Source organism: Ranitomeya imitator, chromosome 1 (genome assembly GCF_032444005.1).
Source record: "Ranitomeya imitator isolate aRanImi1 chromosome 1, aRanImi1.pri, whole genome shotgun sequence".
NCBI classification, from domain to species: domain Eukaryota; kingdom Metazoa; phylum Chordata; class Amphibia; order Anura; family Dendrobatidae; genus Ranitomeya; species Ranitomeya imitator.
In genome coordinates, this window is record NC_091282.1 from 714,632,581 (window position 1) to 714,655,812 (window position 23,232).

The following is a 23,232-nucleotide window of genomic DNA, read 5'->3' on the forward strand; positions in this document are numbered from 1 at the left end:
CCTGATGTGCAGGAGCCATGCACATGGTCAGCTGGGTCCAGTATTGAGGCTTATTCTTGGCCAAAGGCGTGGCATCAATTCCTCTCAATGGAATAGGACACTGCAATGGCTCTAAGAGAAACCCACAACGCTTAGCATACTCCAAGTCCATCAAATTCAGGGCAGCGCCTGAATCCACAAATGCCATGACAGAATACGATGACAAAGAACAGATCAAGGTAACGGACAGAAGAAATTTTGACTGTACCGTACCAATGGTGGCAGACCTAGCGAACCGCTTAGTGCGCTTAGGACAATCAGAGATGGCATGAGTGGAATCACCACAGTAGAAACACAGCGCATTCAGACGTCTGTGTTCTTGCCGTTCAACTCTGGTCAAAGTCCTATCGCACTGCATAGGCTCAGGTTTAAGCTTAGGTAATACCGCCAAATGGTGCACAGATTTACGCTCACGCAAGCGTCGACCGATCTGAATGGCCAAAGACATAGACTCATTCAAACCAGCAGGCATAGGAAATCCCACCATGACATCCTTAAGGGCTTCAGAGAGACCCTTTCTGAACATAGCTGCCAGCGCAGATTCATTCCATTGAGTGAGCACGGACCACTTTCTAAATTTCTGACAATATACCTCTATCTCATCCTGACCCTGACAAAGAGCCAGCAAATTTTTCTCTGCCTGATCCACTGAATTAGGTTCATCGTACAGCAATCCGAGCACCAGGAAAAACGCATTGATATTACTCAATGCAGGATCTCCTGACGCAAGAGAAAATGCCCAGTCCTGAGGGTCGCCGCGCAAAAAAGAAATAACAATCAAAACTTGTTGAACTGGATCACCAGAGGAGCGAGGTTTCAAGGCCAGAAATTATTTACAATTATTTTTGAAACTCAGAAACTTAGTTCTATCTCCAAAAAACAAATCAGGAATAGGAATTCTTGGTTCTAACATAGATTTCTGATCAATAGTGTCTTGAATCTTTTGTACTCTTGCCGAGAGCTGATCCACAAATGAAGGCAGACTTCTAATGTCCATCGCTACACCTGTGTACTGAACCACCCAAATGTCTAGGGGAAAAAAAGGCAAAACACAGTGCAAAGAAAAAAAAATGGTCTCAGAACTTCTCCTTTCCCTCTATTGAGAATCATTAGTACTTTTGGTTTCCTGTACTGTTATGAAAGGCAATTCAGTACCACAATGGACATAGCGGTCAGAGCTCATACAGTGATCTGACAATAACCCAAAATCATAGAACGAGCTCTGAGACGTGGGAACTCTGCAGACCGCAATCCCTAATCCTCTCCAAACAACACTAGAGGCAGCCGTGGATTGCGCCTAACTCTGCCTATGCAACTCGGCACAGCCTGAGAAACTAACTAGCCTGAAGATAGAAAATAAGCCTACCTTGCCTCAGAGAAATACCCCAAAGGAAAAGGCAGCCCCCCACATATAATGACTGTGAGTTAAGATGAAAAGACAAATGTAGAGATGAAATAGATTCAGCAAAGTGAGGCCCGACTTTCTTAACAGAGCGAGGATAGAAAAGGCAACTTTGCGGTCTACACAAAACCCTAAAGAAAACCACGCAAAGGGGGCAAAAAGACCCTCCGTACCGAACTAACGGCACGGAGGTACACCCTTTGCGTCCCAGAGCTTCCAGCAACAAATTAGACAAGCTGGACAGAAAAAATAGCAAACAAATAGCAAAGAAGAACTTAGCTATGCAGAGCAGCAGGCCACAGGAATGATCCAGGGAAAAGCAAGTCCAACACTGGAACATTGACAGGAAGCCAGGATCAAAGCATTAGGTGGAGTTAAGTAGAGAAGCACCTAACGACCTCACCAGATCACCTGAGGGAGGAAACTCAGAAGCCGCAGTACCACTTCCCTCCACCAACAGAAGCTCACAGAGAGAATCAGCCGAAGTACCACTTGTGACCACAGGAGGGAGCTCTGCCACAGAATTCACAACATTGTCCTAGGCCAAGGGTATAGATGGAAAAAAGTATGGGCCCTGGGACAGAGCCTTGAGGGACTTCAACAGAGAGAGGGCGGGATGAGGAGGTAGTGTGGGAGTGGGAAACGCTAAATGTGCAGTTGGATAGGTATGAGGCAATCCAGGATAGGGCACGGTCTTTGATGCCAAGGGAAGAGAGAATCTGTAGCAGTAGGCAGTGATCGACTGTGTCGAAAGCAGAGGACAGGTCAAGAAGGAGGAGGATGGAGAACTGTCTGTTAGCTTTGGCTGTGACTAAGTCATTAGTAATTTTTGTCAGGGCAGTTTCAGTGGAGTGGTGGGGGCGGAAGCCAGATTGGAGGTTGTCAAGAAGAGAGTTAGATGAGAGGTGGGAGGAAAGTTGAGCATGGACATGTTGCTCAAGGAGTTTTGAAGCAAACGGGAGCAGTGATATGGGGCGATAGCTGGGCATAGCAGTTGGGTCAAGGTTAGTTTTTTTGAGGATGGGTGTGATGGTGGCATGTTTGAAGGCAGAGGGGAAGGTACCAGAAGAGAGCGATAGGTTGAAGAGATGGGTTAGAGCTGGAATGAGCGTGTTAGTGAGGTTGGGGAGCAGGTGGGAAGGGATGGGGTCAAGTGCACAGGTGGTGAGGTGTGATTTGGAAAAGAGGCGAGTAAGCTCTCCTTCAGTGATGTTGGAGAGGGAAGTTATTGGGGAAGGGCAGAGGTCTGGTATATGGAGTGGTTGGAGTGGTGGACAAGTAAAGGTTTGCCTTATTTTGTCGATCTTGTTTTTGAAGTAGGTGGCAAAGTACCCGGAAGAGATGAAGGGAGTTGGAGGTGGCAGTGGTGGGCGGAGGAGAGAGTTGAATGTGCTGAACAGTTGTTTTGGGTTGTAGGATAGTGAAGATACAAGGTTGGTGAAATAGGTCTGTTTAGCAGAGGTGAGGGCTGATTTGAAGTCAAGTGTAGCTTGTTTGAAAGCAGTGAAGTCGTCTGGCAGGCGTGTTTTCTTCCAACACCGCTCCGCGACCCTGGATGTTTGTCGAAGTTTTTTGTGAGATTGTTATGCCAGGGTTGCCTATTGGTTTGTCGCACTCCATGCCATGCATGAGAGGGGCGACTGAGTCTATGGCTTATGTGAGGGTGGAGTTATAGAAAGCGGTGGCGCTGTCCGTGTTGTGGAGTGAAGATATGGAGGACGGGTAGGAGAGAGTCTGAGAGTCTGTGAATGTCTAGGTTTGTGAGGTTTTTGCGAGGATGTGGTAGTGGCTGGACTTGGGGGGCAGGTGAGGAGGACAAGGATGAGAAGGTGAGTAGATGGTGGTCAGATATGGGGAAGGGAGAGATTGTGAGATTAGATAAGGAACAGAGGCGGGTGAAGATGAGGTCTAGCGTGTGTCCGTCTGTGTGGGTGGCTGTTGGGGACCACTGAGTGAGTCCAAAGGATGAAGTAAGGGACAGTAGTTTGGAGGCTGCTGGCTGGTGGGTGTCAGTAGGGATATTAAAGTCGCCCATGATGATGGTGGGGATGTCGGCAGAGAGAAAGTGAAGGAGCCAGGTGGAGAATTGGTCGATAAAGGCAGTGGCTGAGCCAGGTGGTCGGTATATGACAGCCATTTGGAGATTGGAGGGAGCGTAAATACGGACAGAGTGAACCTCGAAAGAAGGGAGGATAAGGGAGGGTGGGGCTTGGATAGGGTAGAAGGAACAGTTTTTAGAAAGAAGGATACCCACTCCTCCACCATGTCTGTTGCCAGAGCGAGGAGTGTGGGTAAATTGGAGGCCACCGTAACTGCTGCAGGCGAGGCCGTGTCAGGGGCCATCAGCCAGGTCTCAGTGACGGCCATGAAGGAAAGGTTGCGGGAAGTGAAGAGATCATGGACTATGTGGAGCTTGTTGCAGACAGAGCGGGCATTCCAAAGTGCCCCAGAGAGGGGAAGCAGAGGGGTGGGGGTCAGTGGCACAGGTTTTAAGTGTGACGGGTTGCAAAAGTTTCTCATAGTGTGAGAAGGATAGGGTGAGGGTTGGTAATGTAGGAAGTGGGGGGGGGCAGGATTGGGGGATGTGTCGCCAGCAGTGAGAATGAGCTGAGAAAGGGAAACAGGTGGGTGAAGGAAAGTGATGATTAGTGGAGCAAAAACGGTGAGGGAAATGTGAGCATGGTTAAAGAGCAGGGGAGGAAAAGAAAGGCAAGTTAATTTTTGAAGTTAGTGTTTCGTCTTACTGTCTGGCCGATTTCTGGACTATTTCTGCTATATTTCTGATGCCACTTTAAAGATGTCTCTTCAAATGATGGCACATCTGACCAAGACCATATCTGACCCACAGCAAACAACTTATACCATTTGAAGAGTCCATGAAATGAAGCCAGGTGAGGGAGGAAGAGGGAGAAGTTCACAGCAGGGAGTAATTCACAGGTTGTGGTTAATAGTACATTTGATTAGCATTAAGGTTGGTGAAGGAAACGATAAGATGGGAGGATAGAGGTAGGTGTGAGGAAAATGTGCATATCAATATGCATTCAGCAAGCTTGAAGTATGATACATGGAATTAAAGTTAGGGAAAAAGCAGCAACATACCAGCAGTTATAAGAGGGATAAAAGTACAGGGGATTCAGAGGGTTCAGTGGCTAGTTCACATTCGGAGACAGTTCGCACATACCATTTGAAGAGTCCATGAAATGAAAGGCCTATATGAATATATATGTACTAGATGGTGGCCCGGGTATTCTAGAATATGTATGTATGTATATAGCAGGCACATAGTATATAGCACAGGCCACATAATATTTGCTATATACTACGTGGCCTGTGCTATATACTATATGGCTGCTATATACATACATACATGTTCTAGAATACCCAATGCCACCATCTAGTACATATATATATTCATCTTTTACATTTTAAAAATTACTTTAAAATTACAAAAAGGAAAATGGACTTACCCAAAAGTTTGGGCACCTTGCATGGTTAGTACCAATGCTTTTTGGAGCCATCCAAGAGTCTTCAATTCTTGTTTCATGGATTTTCAACCATTATTCCTTGGAATATTCTCCGAGTTCTGTGAGATTCTTGAGTCGTCTTGCATGCACTGCTATTTTGAGGTCTAGCCACAGATTTTCAGTGAGGTTCAGATCAGAGGACTGTGAGGGCCATTGTGAAAACTTTCAGCTTCTGCCTTTGAGGTAGTCTATTGTGTATTTTGATGTGTGTTTATGATCATCATTAATTTGTTGAAATTTCATTGAATCCACTCTTCCCTCTACCCGTGAAATGTTCCTCGTGCCATTGGCTGTAGCACAACCCCAAAGCATGATTGATCCACCTTCATTCTTAATGGTTGACGAAATGTGGCCAGAGAGTTCTATTTTAACTTCGTCGGTCCACAAGACTTGCTCCCAAAATGCAGCAGCCTTATTTAGATGTTAATCAAAACACAAAGACGGCACCTGTAGCGCTCACACTTAAACAAAACCTGCAGCAGATAGTATCGCGGAACCACCCACCCGCAAAAAATAGATAAATCTAAAAAAAGAAAAAGAATATCTGCGCTGGGAAAAACACACACATTTGAGGACCATAAAACCTATTAAGAAAATACGTGAATCTCACAAAAAAAAAACAAAAAAAAAACTGAAACCGTGTTGAAGGTAGGAATAAAATAAAACCGGCACCGCAAGCAATTGGGAAAACCACCCAGTACCGCCAGATTTATAAAAAACAAATAATAAACACTGTTGTGTCACTACCTGACAAAGTTGTCCGAGGAGGGTAAGGATAGATGCGATATGGTTAGTTGGAATATCCCAGTATAGAATAAAACAAAAGTCCGTGCCTGATGGCAAATATGTAGGAAGCGGTGGAGCGGCTTGTTCCGATGTCCTTAGATACTTGCGGTGCCCGGAGAAAATCAGGTGAGACGAGTATCGCAGATGGTCCGATATGAATCACGATTGCAGGCACTGCCCCGGCCGGTGGCAGCGCTCGCCTACGTACCAAGTGGCGCGTCCGTGCTACTAGATAGAGCCGTTAGGTGTACTGCTATCGCAGGACCTAATGTGACGTCACAATCACGTGGGGAGTCACGTGATAGGCTTAGGACCAATTCCTACGCGTTTCGGAGACAAAACGATCTCCTTCCTCAGGGATCCCTGAGGAAGGAGATCTTTTGTCTCCGAAACGCGTAGGAATTGGTCCTAAGCTCTCCCTGTAGCCTATCACGTGACTATCACGGAACAAGCCGCTCCACCGCTTCCTACATATTTGCCATCAGGCACGGACTTTTGTTTTATTCTATACTGGGATATTCCAACTAACCATATCGCATCTATCCTTACCCTCCTCGGACAACTTTGTCAGGTAGTGACACAACAGTGTTTATTATTTGTTTTTTATAAATCTGGCGGTACTGGGTGGTTTTCCCAATTGCTTGCGGTGCCGGTTTTATTTTATTTTATTCCTACCTTCAACACGGTTTCAGTTTTTTATTTTTTTGTGAGATTCACGTATTTTCTTAATAGTTTTTATGGTCCTCTAATGTGTGTGTTTTTCCCAGCGCAGATATTCTTTTTCTTTTTTTAGATTTATTTAGATGTTATTTTGCATACTTCTGATGCTGAATTTTATGGTGAGTATGCAGGAGAGGTTTTCTTCTGATGACTCTTGCATGAAAGGCAGGTGTCTCTGATGTAGCTCAACTCCAGAGTCTGCTAAATCTTTTTGAAGGTCTTTTGCCGTCAAGCGTCGCTTCTTATTTGCCTCTCTAGTGATCCTTCGAGCAGCTCTCTTCCAGACCTTACCTTGACCTCCACTGTTCCTGTTAACTACCATTACTGAATTACAGTTCAAACTGGGGAAACGGCAACTTGAAAATGCTTTGCTATCTTCTTTTCGCCTTCTCCTGCTTTGTGAACCTCCACCATTTTTATTTTTTAGAGTGCTAGGCAGCTGCTTAGTAAAGCCCATGGTTGCTGTTTTTTGACACAAGGTTCAAGGACGCTGGTTTTTTATAAAGCTGGGAAATTTGCATTACATGGCCTTGTGCACTGTGTTCATTTTATGGGGTGCTTTTTTGGCAATTTTTCAGCAGCAATCTGCGAGAAAAAGACTCTGTGTGCATATACTCTAGGATAAGTTGTTGTGGGGATACAGCTCTTAAGGAATTATCTCATGTACTTTGTTCAGGACTGCACCACTCCCTCTGCTTTCCTGCATGCCGAGAAGCTGTGCACTTGTGATGGTTGACAGTTTAGGCTGGCAGCATTGTTGTGTCGATGGTCCAAACTGTGCAGTCTCCCATGATGCGAGAAGCGGCAGTTTTACTTCTGCAGCACTGATGGAGCGCAGGAGGGGATTGAAGTTGGCCAGTCAGAGCAGCGTTTGCAAGATGTAAATCAAGGAATTTGAAACAACAAGTTTCTTACCTAGAATATTGGCTACCTCATTCATTATAGAATGCTGTATATGAGCCCTGAAAGGTGATGGCTGTATCTCTTATCAGCCAAACCTGGTGATAGGTTCCCTTTAAAGGGGTCTTTAGTCACTTTACCAGTACATATGGCTTCTCAGCATTTGAGTTAAACTATAGAAAGTTAAGGATTTAGCCTATTTTGTCTAATTGTGCCAAATCATCACCATTCATTCCATTCACCCTAAGAAAAGATTAGGATCAGTAACATAGCTTGGAATTTAGATGTGCTGTATTTGCTCCTCCTGCATGGCCTGGTTATTGGATTATCTTGGCTCTGGTAGTAGTTAAAAACAGGCAGTCAAAAAGTGTCAACAATAACTTGTGACCCCAGTGATGAGCAAGGGTAATAAGGCCTCAAATTCTGATTACTGAGTAGCTCAAATTCTGTATATCTCTAAGGATTTGGTGATCGTTCAACCTTTCAAGGTCAGAAACACATAAGGAGAGTACCAGTGGTACATATTGGTTACTCTATTTATAAACTGGCACATGATATTCTATTCTTCTTCTTGAAGGGCAAAATAGCATTCTCCGAGCTTACCCATACCTGGGAGGCACTGATCAGTGACCTCGGTTTGTTGTACCATATGTTCTTCTTTTTTCATATCAGCGTCTTATTGCTGTAAGTTTATTTCTTTGAATAATGCATCAGAAGAACTGTCAGCATGTAGACACAGGGCTTTAAGACTGCACAAAGCTATAATGAAGACTGACATTCGGAGAGTAGAAATGGTAAAATCTCCACCAATAGACCTGTGTCTGTTTTCTCTTAGCTTTAAAAAAAAAAGAAAACTAAAGAAAAAAAAATATTTCTCATCCTTATTTGATCGTTTCTGTTCCTTTTTATTAACCTTTTCCCAAACTGTATTCTCTACTTGCATATTTCAATGTTTGACACACAGTTTTTGAAGCTCTTCCTACTTTTTGGCAATTTTTATTAATTATATTTACTCAGAAATTATAAGGATTCTCCAGCTTGTGATGATCCAGGGCAATGTGGCTCTTTGGAAGGCAGTTGTCTCTCTATTTCCTCCTTCATATAGTGTAGGTAACTGTAACGAGTAATTTTAGTGATATAAGTTTTTGGCAGGTGTGAATAAAATGCCGCAGCGTAAGAATTCTTTTAAAATAGAAGTGTTTATAGTTTATCAATTGACACAATGAAAAGTGAACGAATAAAAGAAAAATCTAAATCAGATCAACATTTGGTGTGACCGCCCTTTGCCTTTAAAGGGATCCTGTCACCCCCAAAATCGAAGGTGAGCTAAGCCCACCAGCATCAGGGGCTTATCTACAGCATTCTGGAATGCTGCGGTCCAGTCCGATGGGTGTTGCGGTCTGGTCCGGCGCCTCCTATCTTTATCAGATGACGTCCTCTTCTTGTCTTCATGCTGCGGCTCCGGTGAAGGCGTACTTTGTGTGCCTAGAGGGCAGAGCAAAGTACTGCAGTGCGCAGGTGACGGGCTTCTCTGACCTTTCACGGTGGCTGCGCGCTGCCGTACTTTGCCCTCAACAGGACAGACAAGGTACGCCTGCGCCGCAGCGTGAAGACAAGAAGAGGACGTCATCGTAAGAAGATGGGAACCGCCCCTGGGTGAGTATAATCTAATCTCTTTTACTCATCTTTTAGGATACATCAGGGACTTATCTACAGCATTCCAGAATGCTGTAGATAAGCCCCTGATGCTGGTGTGCTTAGCTCACCTTCGATTTTGGGGGTGTCAGGTTCCCTTTAAATCACCATCCATTCTTCTAAATACACTTGTACTTGCACACAGTTTTTGAAGGAACTCGGTGGCGAATTTATTCCAAACATCTTGGAGATCTTCTGTGGATGTTGCTTGATCAAATCCTTCTTTCTCTTCATGTAATTCCAGACAAACTTAATTTTGTTCAGATTAGGTCTCTGTGGGTGCCATATCATTACTTCCACTACTTTTTGTTCTTCTTTACATTGGAGTTTATAAAGGGGTATTCTCAAGTTTAAAAGTTATCATTTGTCCAGGAGATTGGAGATAACTTTCTATATCTGAATGCCGTAAACCCCACTGATCTGAAGAGCTCGGCTGAATGGATCGGAGGATGATCAACATGCACACTACAACTCCATATATTCTTAATGTGAGTGTTGGAGATTGCTAAGCTCTTCACTTAGCTGATCTTCGGCACTCCTATTAGAATGAAAGGAGAGGCAATGCACATGATCAACCTCCAAACAATTCAGCCAGGCTCTTCAGAGTTCGGGATCGATGGGGGCCATGACTGTCAGACTACGAGTGATTGGAAAGTTGTCCCTTGTTCAACTTGACGAGGTCATGGAGGACAAAAACGTTAGCCAGGGCTTTACCCAGGGCAGCATGGTAGCTCAGTGGTTAGCACTGTTAATTTGCAGCGCCGGGGTCCTGGGTTAATTTCCCACCAAGGACAACATCTGCATGGAGTTTGTATATTCTCCTCATGTTTGCGTGGGTTTTCTCTTGGTTCTCCGGTTTGCTCTCACACTCCAAAGAAACACTGATCTAGCTTGTGATTCCCAATGGCGACAGTGATGATAATGTCTATAAAGTGCTCTGGAATTAATGGCGCTTACAATTGAGTAAAATAAATAGATGAGCCATCTTGTTAATGTGTGGTGCCCCTGACCATTATATATTGAGTTGTTGACACATCAATAAATATATTTTTCTTCACTGCAACTTAGCGGTGTTGGGGTCTTTCCTATATTATTGTTTATACAGGTTGGATTTTGTGTGCCCAGAATGATTGTTAAAGGTGTTGTCCAGGTTTGGGGTTCAAGTCTGCAGTCACTCTATGTGACTGCAGATTTATGAATCCTCCCAGTGTGCATACTGCGCACTGTCAGGTTTCTCCAACACTGGAAGCAGGCGGACGTGTGACTGCTAGTATACTATATGCCGTCAAGTGCCGACTAGACATGTGTTGGCCTCACTCAATACAAGTGATTTGAGATAGGATGGACACGTCTAGTCGGAATGCAGATTGCATATTTGCGATCACATGACCGCCTGCTCTCGGTACCGACACCCGAGAATACTGACAGTGCTCAGACAGTCTACAGTCACATAAAGGGGTTGTCCACGTTTGGGGTTCAAGTTATGCACAACAAGATGAATTACTGGGTACAATATCTTTGCTGGAATACGTTACATATTGGGAGACCATTAGAAACTTTAATTTACTGTATCCATAGCTTGATCAGGTTTTCTCTCTGAACTTTAGGATTAACACAAATATAAATTATTCCTAACCTGTAAATCCTTGGTTATAATATATCGCCTTCTGTTCCTCGGCAGATTAAATTTTCATCAGCACTGTATTTATTGAAAAAAAAAAACTTCAGAGTTTCTAGCATAAAACTTAGCTAATTTGTGTGTAAAAGATTGTATTTTTCAGACATGATGGGATGGACTTTCTGTAGATATTGTATGTTTATTAATATCTTATTTGCTAAGAAATTAATTTTAAAGCACTAAGCTTAAATCTAATGCTCCGAGGCTTGATTTGCGGAAAACTGTTTTTACGCTGTAAATGATTGTGAAAAAATATGATTGCATACGCGAAAGAGCCTGCTGGTGCTTACTATGCAGAGACATGGAAGCATTTAATCCATTCATTACCCTTTTTTCAGATAAGATTAGACTGAATTAAATACTCGTACACTGGTTCAGGGGTACTTCTGTCTCTGGCTAGTTGCGTTCATTTCACATCCTTTAAATAAATGTGTGTTTTAATTCAAGAATCCCAGTCCAACCAGTAAAAATATACAGCTCAACCCATATCCCTCTTTTAAAACATTTCCAAAAATGTTCTTCCATTTAGTTATACAGAATGTCCATCCTTGATCACCATTTTGTTTATTTCAATAGCTTCAAAATTCTGTACTGATTCATTTATTTCTAAACCGTAATTTTTATTGAGAATTTTAAAACATATTTACCATAATTAGAAAAAGAATAGCCTGTTACCAATCTAAAGAAATATATTTGGAAATTAGTTAGCACTCAGCCTCAGATCAATTTAATGGGGATTTCGGGGAAAGTTTTTTGTTTTTTTACATGTTCATCGACTGGTGCTTATGAAAAACATCAAGCATGGCAGTTACTCAGCCTCCCCTGCTCCAACAATGCATCTATCTATCTCACTGCTCAGGTCTTTGTTGTCACAAATACAGTGCACGTGACTGCTGCAGTCCAGTGATTAGCTGCAGCAGTTACATGCGCCGTGGTTATGACATCAACACTTCAGCTTGTCAACAAAGACCAGAGCAGCAGCAGAGAAGCATCTCTAGAGCAGAAGAGGCTGAGTAACTGTTGATTCTATATTTTCAGTGATTACAAGTTGATGGATATACAAAATCTTTCCCTTAAACCCTCTTTTAAATAAATGTATTCACCCTTTGAATCCCTGTGTAGCCTAAATTAACAGATTTTTTTATGGCACACAGAAATGGACTATAGAAATGAAGTTCAATAGTATTGAGGCATTTTGCATAGGATAGACATAGGAAATCCTCATGGATTAGCAGAACTAAAGGACAATGTCACTCACTGGAGCACTGTGTTCTCTTTCTTTACAGTACCTGGCAGAACAGGGTTTGTACAGATGTAGTTGTACCTGGTACTGCAGATCCGCCCATTCCAGGGTGTTGCTCTGAGGTCCTAAGAACCATAATATTTTAAACATATGTTTCTTCTATTTTCTAGGGGATTCCTTCACTCAGTTCCGGTTTGCTGATGAAAAAGGCTGGGCTGCTGAGAATCTGGGTAGTACGCAGGTAGGAACTTGTGTATATGTATCAGAAGTGATAATGTATGTACAGGACACAGCTACTGCTATCACCGGTTATGGTAGACTATGTTCTATTACTCTTATATATTAGAACCTGTTAGTAAAAAAAAAAAAAAAAGAAAATGTTCCCATAAAGCATACAAAGAATCTTTTTTTGGATTAAATTGGCCAAAGTGGCCATTTATGAACAAACGCATAACAAATAACCAATTTTAAATATTACCTTAAAGGAGGGTTTTTTCTAGCTACCAGATCTGTCACCGTATTACTTAAAATTCTCAACTGACCATTTTACCCTTAGGCTTCTTTTACACTTGCCGTGATTTTTGCCGACCGTTTTTGCGGGCCGTATTGTTGCAATTTTCACGGTCTCCCGCAAAAACAGGCCTCAAAAATCTTGCGGATTGACGTTTTTCTGGTTTTGAATACTAGGGAAAAAGTATTGAAACCAAAAAAACGGCTTTCCGTTGTTTTTCTGGCCCCATTGATTTTCAATGGGGGCAGTGTCCGTAAGCCGTGGAAAATATCAAGAAGACTCGATATTTTTTCACGGCCGTAATTACAGCCCTCACGGCCGTACGGCATGTGGCGCTCCGATTATTTTTTGCAGCCCGTTTTTGCGGCCCCATAGAAATGTATTGGGGCCGAAAAAACGGGCCCAAACACACGGCAAGTGTAAAAGAAGCCTTAGCCGTAAAGCCCAGTTCAAGATTACCATACTAAAATTACACATGGTAGATTAACCACGCTATATACAGCTCTGGAAAAAATTAGGAGACCACTGCAAAATGTTCAGTTTGTCTGATTTTTCTGTCCAAATTTCCAAGCAATAATTTTTGTACTTTTTTCTGACAAAGAAAAATGGTCAAAATAAAAAAGAACAGGGCTTTCAGACGTCAAAGAAAACAAGTTCATAATCATTTAGAAACAATACTAATGTTTTAACTCAGAAAGAGTTCAGAAATCAATATTTTGTGGAATAACCATGATTTTTAATCACAGTTTTCATGCGTCTTGGCATGCTTTCCACCAGTCTTTCACACTTCTTCTGGCTAAAAAATGTAAGCAGTTCTTCTTTGTTTGATGGCTTGTGACTATCCATCATCCTCTTGATTACATTCCAGAGGTTTGCAATGGGGTTCAGGTCTGGAGATTGGTCTGGCCATGACAGGGATTTGATGTGGTGGTCTCTTAATTTTTGCCAGAGCTGTGTATAACCTACTGTGTGTATATGTATATATAATCTGTATATATAACCGCAAGTTGGGACTTCTGGCCGCTGTCCCTAAATCATGCTCCGGCAGTATTATGTCCCTGAAGTCTTTCGCTGTGTTCCGGGACGTAGTTTACCGGTGCATGCGTACTAATGCTGTCCGGCTTTGTCCGCAGTTGGGCAAAGCATACTGCCCACTCGCAGAAGGCAATTTGAAGGTGCACGCGCGGGACCTGTATGCGAACAACGCTATTCACAGAACGGAATGCGTACAGCACGCCGATTTGGGGTGGGGAAAGGGGCAGAACCAACGCCCATCAGACCGGACCGAGGATATTTCCATACAGCGTGGGAGAAATATAAAAGGTTCTTATGGGGGATTCATGGAGAGTCGGGGGGTTTCACAAGTAGTTGGGGAATATATAGCTCACACTCTATTAGATGATATTTTTAGTTGATAGGCAAAAAAACTGGTGACAGGTTCCCTTTAAGGCCTTTGTACTTGTCCAGCTTGGTCTTATTCTTGATCATTACACCCTTCTGTAGTCCTGTTAGTTGTCTGACTTCCCTTCTTGTCACCTTGATTTTTGTCTCCAGACTTCTTTTCCAATGGGGTACGTATTTCTGTTGTTCTTGCTAGTTGTCTAGCCAAGCATTTCCATGATTTCTGAGGCAGTAGCATAGATCAGTTTATTAGTTTGAGATATGGCGGTGGTAGGTATTGATGCAAGTGCTCTATTGGCATCTTCTGGTGGTGTTTCTTTGCTGAGTCAATCTTTGCTATTGATGGGTATAACAATAGCACTTCTAAGGAGAAGATGCAAGCAGTTTATCTGTAGTAGGGAAAAGCTCGGTACTTCTGGTAGGTAGGCGCTCAAGTAGGACCTTGTCCAATAATATAGTAGATAAGAATCTTGGCATTTAGATATCATGAAAGATGGAAACTTTAATGGGTAACAGCAAACCAGGTTGTTAAATTTTTCGGCCTATACAGCAGACCGTCGCCAGTACATGGATTGCCCAGGAAAACTGCTTAGTCTAAGGACACAGCGCTATGGTACGACAGCAGTATCTGAGTGCCAAGTTTCTTATCTGCAGCTTGTCTGTGACAGGTCAATATCAGTCTACTCTGGAGTTGCCAACTTGATTTTTATTTTATTTTTTTTATAAGCTGTCCATAAAAAAAAAGTAATGGACAGCTAACGTTTTTTTTTTACAGACAATTAGAAAACCATAAACAACAACAAACAACCATTAACGTTTTAAGTGATATATGTCTACAGCCATAAATATGAAATGTAAAATGATGACTAGGGTTGAGCGAAACGGGTCGGCCATTTTCAGAAGTCGCCGACTTTTGGCAAAGTCGAGTTTCATGAAACCCGACCCGACCCCTGTGTGGGGTCGGCCATGAGGTCGGCGATCTTCTGAATCTGGTATCGGAATTCCGATACCGAGTTCCGATATGTTTGCAATATCGGAAATCGGTATCGGAATCCATATTTAAGTGTAAAATAAAGAATTAAAATAAAAAATATTGCTATACTTACCTTCTGACGCGCCCTGGTACTAACCGGCAGCCTTCCTTCCTTAGAATCAGCGCGTAAAGGACCTTAGATGACGTCGCGGCTTATGATTGGTCGCGCGACCGCCCATGTGACCGCTCACGCGACCAATCACAAGCCGCGACATCACCGAAGGTCCTTCAAGTGCTGATTCTAAGGAAGGAAGGCTGCCGGTTAGTACCAGGGCACGTCAGAGGGTAAGTATAGCAATATTTTTTATTTTAATTCTTTATTTTACATTTAAATATGGATCCCAGGGCCTGAAGGAGAGTTTCCTCTCCTTCAGACTCTGGGAACCATAGTATCCCATTGCACTGCATTGGGTTTCGTGTTTCGGCCGACCCCGACTTTTCTATAGGATCGGCCGATTTCACTCGACCCGACTTTTGAGAAAGTCGGGTTTCGTGAAACCTGACCCGATCCTATAAAAAGTAAAAGTCGCTCAACCCTAATGATGACAATTACAGTCATAAAAATCTGAACAAGTTTTCCAGCTTTAAAAAAAATCACGGATACATCATTTTACAGACAGGGGAATTTATTCTATTTTAGAAACTGCCCAGGAGTATATGGATGTATGGCAATTGTGATCTGATGATGTCTTTGCTGTCCTACATACTTTCTTTGATGAAATGTTGCAAAATTCTATTATGTTTTGTAAAATTGGTAGGTACGATCAGTGATGTGGAGAAAGTGGCATTGTATCGGGGGAGGGATGAAACTTGTCGTTTTTCATTAATGAATTGGCACTGTAGTGATTTTCTCACGTATAATGAACACTAGAGACTGTAGTGAAAGCAGGCAATTAATTTAATGATTATACAGCTTACAAAAATAGTGAACGTTGGGTGTCAAGGGTGATGGGGCCCTGTCTGAAACTCCAGACTTGGTTATCAAGAAAGCATGTTCTGCACCAAATTCTGATGTTCATTTGGACAATATTTCTACTTTTCCCACTTCCACACGTTGATAAGCTCACTATGTATTCCTATCTTTGAAATCCTGTTTTATGTTCACACAATGGCGTCGTATATTTCTTCTCCTGGTGAGGACAAACCCAATCTCATTTCTGTTTCCATTACGACCCTTGCGCATTTTGATTACCGGAGCGCTCACCTTCTCTGAACTATTTGGGAAAGAGGGAATTACGGAGCCTTTTAAAAGCATCCCTGTGAAGTGTAATGTAGCAAGAAGCCAGGTGTGTTCGGAGCTGTCTGCCAGGAGATAAGGCGGTATGACAGCCAAGTGGCAGCGACTCAAGCGATGGTTGGAGAAATTAGATGTGATCTCTAAACTGCAGTCATTAGCAGCTGCCTTTCCGTTGAGCCTGCGCTGCCGGCAGTCAAATCTCGATGACTTTGGTGACTGTGGGGTCTGCGTTACAGACTTCTAGGAATGTCCAGGTCTTCGAGAAGCAGTTGTGGATAAGCAGCCGCGTGTATCACGAGCTTTAATTCTTGCCCGAGTCGCAGTGAACTTTAAAAGCGCAGCTGAGGGACGGCTAGCTGTCGCCTTTAATCCCAGAGGTTCTGTCTGCATTACTTAGCATTTCCCTTCATGATACTGCTGCATACTAATAAGATGTCAGTGATGATTTTAGAAATGCTGAAGGTTGATGGGCAGCTCTCTCTGACTGTGCAGTACGTTTCCAATATAAGCTGAGGCGGGGCCCTCTCTATAAATATTAATATTTGGATTTGGGCAGAATGTGGATGTATTCATTAGACAGATATTGCTTTCTAATACTGTGTAGACCTTTTATGCTTCTCAATTGCATTATTTAAACCAGCGCTATGCTCAGATTCCTTCCTTGTATCCTTTTTGTTTGATACAGTGAAAAGATAAATTGATTTATAGAAGTGAAGCCATGCAGGTACAGGAGATATTTCTCCCAACAAAAAGTAATTTCTCATTCAGTGTTGTATTAGATGACAGATTTCAGCTCTGGAGCTGTCTCTTCATTTAGTTATACCAAACTTTCCTCCGCTTCCATACTTTTGGAATGGTCTTCTTGTACCAGTTCACTAGCAATGAAATACAACTGGAGAATTACGGTATTCTCTTTTTATATATATAGGGATTCTTTTGAATAGATTCCTTACAACACTATTGAAACTCTGGATACTCTTGTAGATCTAGTATAGTTTACTGGAGCTATTAATTTTCTACAACATTTCGAACATGAATACATTTTTGGAAATTGGATAAGATTATTTTTCTAAATTTCTAAGTTATTAGTTCTGGGATCCTGACTATTACTTCCTCATAGAAATCAAATCCTCTCCTCCAGGATAGCCTTGTTTGTATTTTTGTAATGTGACCATGTTCGGTGCTTGTTGAAGTACAGCTACCCACCATAGCTATAGAAGATGCATTTAGTGGCCTTAAAAATGCAAACATAATAGTAACAGCCTTAGGCTACTTTCACACTTGCGTTTTCTGCTGTCCGTCGTTGTGTAGCAAAATGACGTATCGACGGACGTCACAAAAATAGGAAAAAACGTGTGCGACGGATTCAGTGTAATGACGGATGCGTCGTACACAAATTCCGGGAATTAAATATCCGGGGACGAGAGAGAGAGAGAGATCTGAAAATCCTTCCGGGCATGCTCAGAGGGGAAAAACGGGATCCGTCGCTGGATTCCAGTGTGTGACGGTCAGCGACGGATCCTGCGTCCATAGACTTCCATTATATCCGTCGATGGACAGCACAGGATGTGTCGCTGACCAATTTTCCGACGTGCAGAAAAAACGTTCCTATGAACGTTTTCTTCGCACGATGGACAGCTATTTTCCGACGGATCCAGTGCATGACGGATGAAACGGATGGCCATCCGTCACAATCCGTCGCTAATACAAGTCTATGGGAAAATGCAGGATCCTGCATTCTCAAAAAACTACGGATTGTGACGGATTAAAAAAAAATGCAAGTGTGAAAGTAGCCTTAGGCTACTTTCACACTAGCGTCGTGCACTGCACGTCGCAATGCATCGTTTAGGAGAAAAAACGCATCCTGCAAAATTGCTTGCAGGATGCGTTTTTTCTCCATTGACTAACATTAGCGACGCATTGCGACGCTTTGCCACACGTCGCAACCGTCGTGCGACGTTGCGTCGTGTTGTGGTGGACCCTCGGCAGCAAAAAACGTTACATGTAACGTTTTTTGCTGCGTTGTGTCCGCCATTTCTGACCGCGCATGTGCGACCTTAACTCCGCCCCCACCTCCCCACAACTCACAATGGGGCAGCGGATGCGCTGGAAAAATGCATCCGCTGCCCCCATTGTGCGGTGCTTGTACATTATGCGTTGGTAAGTCGGGCCGATGCAGCGCGACGGCCCCGTACCCACGCTAGTGTGAAAGTAGCCTTAGAGAATGGTTTGGTTTTGTCATATTGTCTATATGATACCAGCAATAAAACCTATGTATTTTGATGGCCATAATGCATTTATAATACCAGGTATTTGCCAACATAATCCCATCCATAATGCCCACATATCTACTGCAACTGGAACAAATAAAAGCCCTCACATAATAACCACTACTTTTAGTAATGGTAAAAAAAACAACCATCTATCATTCAGACAATTACGCTTCTCACATTTTCCTTTCTATTATGCCGTTAAAAACACATCCCTGATGGCGGATAATAGCAGAAATAAGGGAAATTGAGATCAGCTCTACCATGATAACAGAAGACTGGTCTCGTTCATAGGGTTTCACGCTAAAAATCCTACCTTTGTTTGTTCTCTGTTTCCACCTTTTATTTTATTGGTTACTTGCCTCCTTGTATATTAATGCCATTTCTTGGATGTTTAAGACACTAAAGTTAATATTTCTGCTGATTTTACTATGCAATCTGAGAGCAGCATGATATAGGGGCAGAGACCCTGATTCCAGTGATGTATCAGTTACTTGGCTTCTTGGTGCACCTTTGATACCATCCCTGTTTTTTCTGCTGTAGCAGTGCTCAGAATGCTGAGGTGTGCATAACCCCACCCATACCACTGGTTAGCAGCTTCCTGTGCATATTTTCATAAAGCTGCCAATCAGTGGTGCTGGTGGAGTTTCACAGATTAGCTGTATTACCCAACACCAAACATCTAGTCATGTAGTGATAATCTTCTGCTGCTTAAAATACTGATTGTGTTGAAACTAATGCAAGTTGCTGAGCAAGTGACACATCTCTAGAATCAGGCTCTCTGACCCTACATCATGGTGCTCTCAGATTACATAGCAAAAACCTGGTAACTGATTCTCTTTAAACTAGTCTGTTAGGGACCTCCTCAGTGATTGGCAGATGCCTTTGTATGTTCACGCGGAAGGCAATCAATAGCACTCATTAAGTAGGACCTACTACTAGACTACTAAGAACTGAATAACCAGAGGACTTCTTAAACCCTTAGTGGGTACCAATATGTCTTTTTACTGACCTAAGATGTAAGAGATTGGCATCCCCCAATGCTAATCTGTAACCACAGCTGTGGTTACAATGCAACATAAGAGTGTGGATTTGCTCAAACTATTTGACCAAGTCAGATTTAAGAAAACCTGACTTGGGCTTTGATTTTTTAAGAGATCTGTAGGTTGGTAGTGGGATGGATCTCTCCCTCCACTCTGGGTCTTGAGAGTGGCCCATGTCCACGATTCCCATTTGAACTTTTAGTAAAATTTTTGGTGTGTCAGTTTTTGTTTTGCAAGCATCAGAGCCTGAATCTCTGTGTAGGACAGGTCTGTGTAACATTGAACACAGGCCAGAGCCAGAGACCGTAAAGAAAGTAAAGCCACTGACGTACACACGAGTGACACTGTGGTGCACTCGCCCATGGCAATGGACTGATATGGACGTTAAGGGGATAAAAGATTGGGATTTATTCTGTGAGCTTGAAAATAAAGATGTTTATGTTGAACTTTCTTGGGTCACTGCCTAATTACCACATGGACTAGAAAGCTGCTGCCTTTCATATGATGGATAATGCTGTCAGTGTGAACTGAGGCATACCCCAAAAAAAGATGCATGTTTGCGATTAAACTTGTAAAGTTACACGTCAGGCCCGTGGACCATATGGGGGAGCTACTGAAGCAGTTGGTCCTCACCAAACAGCAACAACTGCCGTTTCAGCCTCAGCGGCAACAGCAGGAGATGTTCCAGCAGCAGCAGACTAACAACATGATGCAACAGATTGCAGACCTGCAAGAGACACCTCCACCGCCGACCCTGGTTCATCCTGAGGCCCGGGAAAAAGTTAGGTCAGCACTGAGGAAGGTGAGTCCAGAGGATGACAGGGAAGCTTTCCTCACATTGTTTAAATGCACAAAAGAGCGGGAGAGTTTGCAAATTTCGCAGTGGGCTAAAATGGGAGACAACCAGAAGGCTTACATTTACCTCAGCCAGGAGGATGCCCACAACTATGAGAAACTGAAAGGTGAGATCCTTACCCAAACAGTGGTTTAATACTTATGTAAGGGCACAACGAGTGTACCAATGGTCTTTTGTAGGTCTCAAGGCGTATGGCTTGTTGCAGTTAGCCAATAAATGGCTCCTTCCTGAGACCTTGAGCCTAGCCTAAATGAAAGAGAGGGTAGTAGATGACTGGTTGGTGTGAACTTTGCCAGCAGCCATTTAGCGCTAGGTGAGGCAATGGGACCCGGGCAACATACTGTAGATCTGGTGGTTAGCCTCATCGAGCGTTATATTGTCACCAAGGATTCAGTACGAGACTCTTCCCCATTGCAGGTATCACTCCGACCCCTGAAAGCCCAGGAGTCTGGAAAAGGGACACTACTATCTGCTGGGGTCAGTCAGAACCAAGCCCGTACTGAGGGGGTACTTCAGAGTGAGGTTGGCAGGAGACCATTTACTACTAAACTGGTGTCGTGGACTAGCGGTGCCACCACTATCAGGTACTGGCAGTGTCAATAGCCAGGATATGTAGCTGCTGACTGCTGAACCCATGGACTGCGGGTTTACTCGCCCGTTGTTGATGTACTGTATACTGAGACCATCAAGACACCGGATGCCTTCGGCCCTGCTTTTGTGAACCCCATCTGTGCCAGATGCGCATCAATGGACACCGGGCGGAGGCTCTTTTTGACTCAAGGTGCTTAGTGACACTCGTCCATGTGTCACTCAACTCCAGGTTAGAGCCCACTGGGGTAAAATCGAGGTAGTTCGTATACGCCGCAATCTCCGCGAGTATCCGATGGTGGAGGTTGCCTTTTCCACTCCGTTCAGTTAAACATGTGGTGGGAGTAGTAAAGATCCTTCCTTCCGGGACAGTGTTGGGAAGAGATTTGCCACTGTTCTGGTCCTTGTGGGAGAGTAAAATCAACCTTCCGAGGATAAAGGTCAGGGACACCTGCTGTAGGAGTCACCCTCTTAGGGAAAGAGTGTAAACCTCATAGGTTTCCCCTAGAGGTGTTGGCATGAGAGGACGAGTAAACCCTATCAATCCCAGCGCTGGAAGTATCCAGGGGAATGTTTTGGATACTCAGCTCCAGGATCCCACACTGACCTGGACACGGGAAAGGGTGATAGAGATAAATGGGGTGGCTCAGCAACCTGGGGCAGAGGCGGTTTTTCCGTGAATGGCGGTTAACCAGGAGTTGTTACATCGGGTTGACAAAGTAGTGGAACCGCTGGTAGTGCCCCAGTTTTACTGTCGGGCAGAGCTTGAGTTGTAAAGATGCAAAAGCGGATTCTGCAGCCGTTCTTTTGGCCTGAAATTTATTCAGAGGTGCAGAGGTTTTGGGAGTCTTTCCCAGAGTGTCAGCTGATTACACCCACTGCAAGTTTTTGTAGTCCATTGGTTTCTCTGCCTATTATAGTTGTACCTTTTGAACGGATTGCTATGGATCTGGTAGGGCCCATTGCAAAGTCAGCTTGTGGCCATCAACATATATTAGTGGTAGCAGACTATGCTTCTTGTTACACAGAAACAATTCCGCTTCATCAAACTTTAGCTAAACTTATTGCCCAGGAGCTGTTTGCCATGTTCTGCCACCTTGTGCTACCTAAGAAGATCCATATGGATCAGGGGACTCTTTTTATGTCCATAGTGACAAAGGAACTGTGCAAGCTGCTCCAGATTAAACAATTGCGCACTTCGGTGTACCATACACAAAACCCTTAAATCTATGCTAAATAAAAAGTGATCTCCAAAGACAGAAGGGATTGAGATATGTTACTGTCCTATTTAATGTTTGCGGCCGAGAGGTACCGCAGTATTCAACAGGGTTATCTCCATTTGAGCTTTAATACGGTGTAGACATCCCTGGGACCTGCTGGATGTAGCCAAAGAGACATGGGAACAGGAGCCTACTCCCAATAAAAGCTTAATAGATTACATGATGAGTATGCAGGACCAGATCGCGATGGTGATGCCTATATTAAAGAAAGACCTTCTGGATGCCCAGGCAGCGCAGAGCCGAGCATATAATAAAAAGTTCACAGTCAGGTCCTTTATAAACGGGGATTGGATATTAGTCTTAGTGCCCTCCGCAGAAAGTAAGTTCATGACCAAGTGGCAAGGGCCATATAATGACTGGGAAAAGGTGAGTATATCAAAGTATATCAGGGAAGAGGAAATCTGAACAATTATGTCATGTAAATCTGCTAAAAGCATGGAAAGACCCTAATGTATGATTATGGATACGACTACAGTTGTAATGTCTGTGGACCCTCCAATATCAGCCCGGGTGGAGGGCGGGAGAAAGGTGAAGATAAATGACGCTCTGTCTAAACAGCAGCAACAGTACGCATGGAAATTAGTGCAGCAAAATGTGCACATATTCTCTGTCTCAGTCTAACAGCTGTAATCCAACATAACATTATCACACAGCCCCAGGTATACATACTAATGAAACCGTACCGTCTGCCAGAGGCCTGGAGACAAGCCATCGCGGCTGAGGTGAAACAAATGCTTCAGCTAGGAGTTATTGAGGAGTCAAGGAATGAGTGGGCTAGCCCCATTGTCCTGATTCCAGAGCAGGATGAATAGTTAAGATTTTGTAACAATGTCCTAACATTGAATGAAGTGCCTTTTTTGGAAGTGCATTTGAACAACAAGGTGGATTGCTGAGGAGGGGAACTAGAGAAAAAAAAATCTTTAAATCTCCAGCTTAGCGAGTGTGAGCAAGCTGAGTATGACGTGGGCGTAAGTGTGAACGGCGGTAAGTGTGACTTGTGATTCAGTGAAGAGGTATTTGGAAAGC

At 43.4% G+C, this 23,232-nt stretch overlaps 1 protein-coding gene across 1 annotated transcript in view; it reads left to right on the top strand.

Annotated features, from left to right (window-relative positions):
- AVEN (apoptosis and caspase activation inhibitor) overlaps positions 1-23,232 on the top strand; it is a 751,848-nt gene that overhangs the window by 626,023 nt on the left and 102,593 nt on the right. Inside the window, exon 3 of the mRNA XM_069732415.1 lies at positions 12,158-12,228. Within this exon, the coding sequence (XP_069588516.1) occupies positions 12,158-12,228 (71 nt within the window). The remainder of the gene's footprint in view (positions 1-12,157; positions 12,229-23,232) is intronic.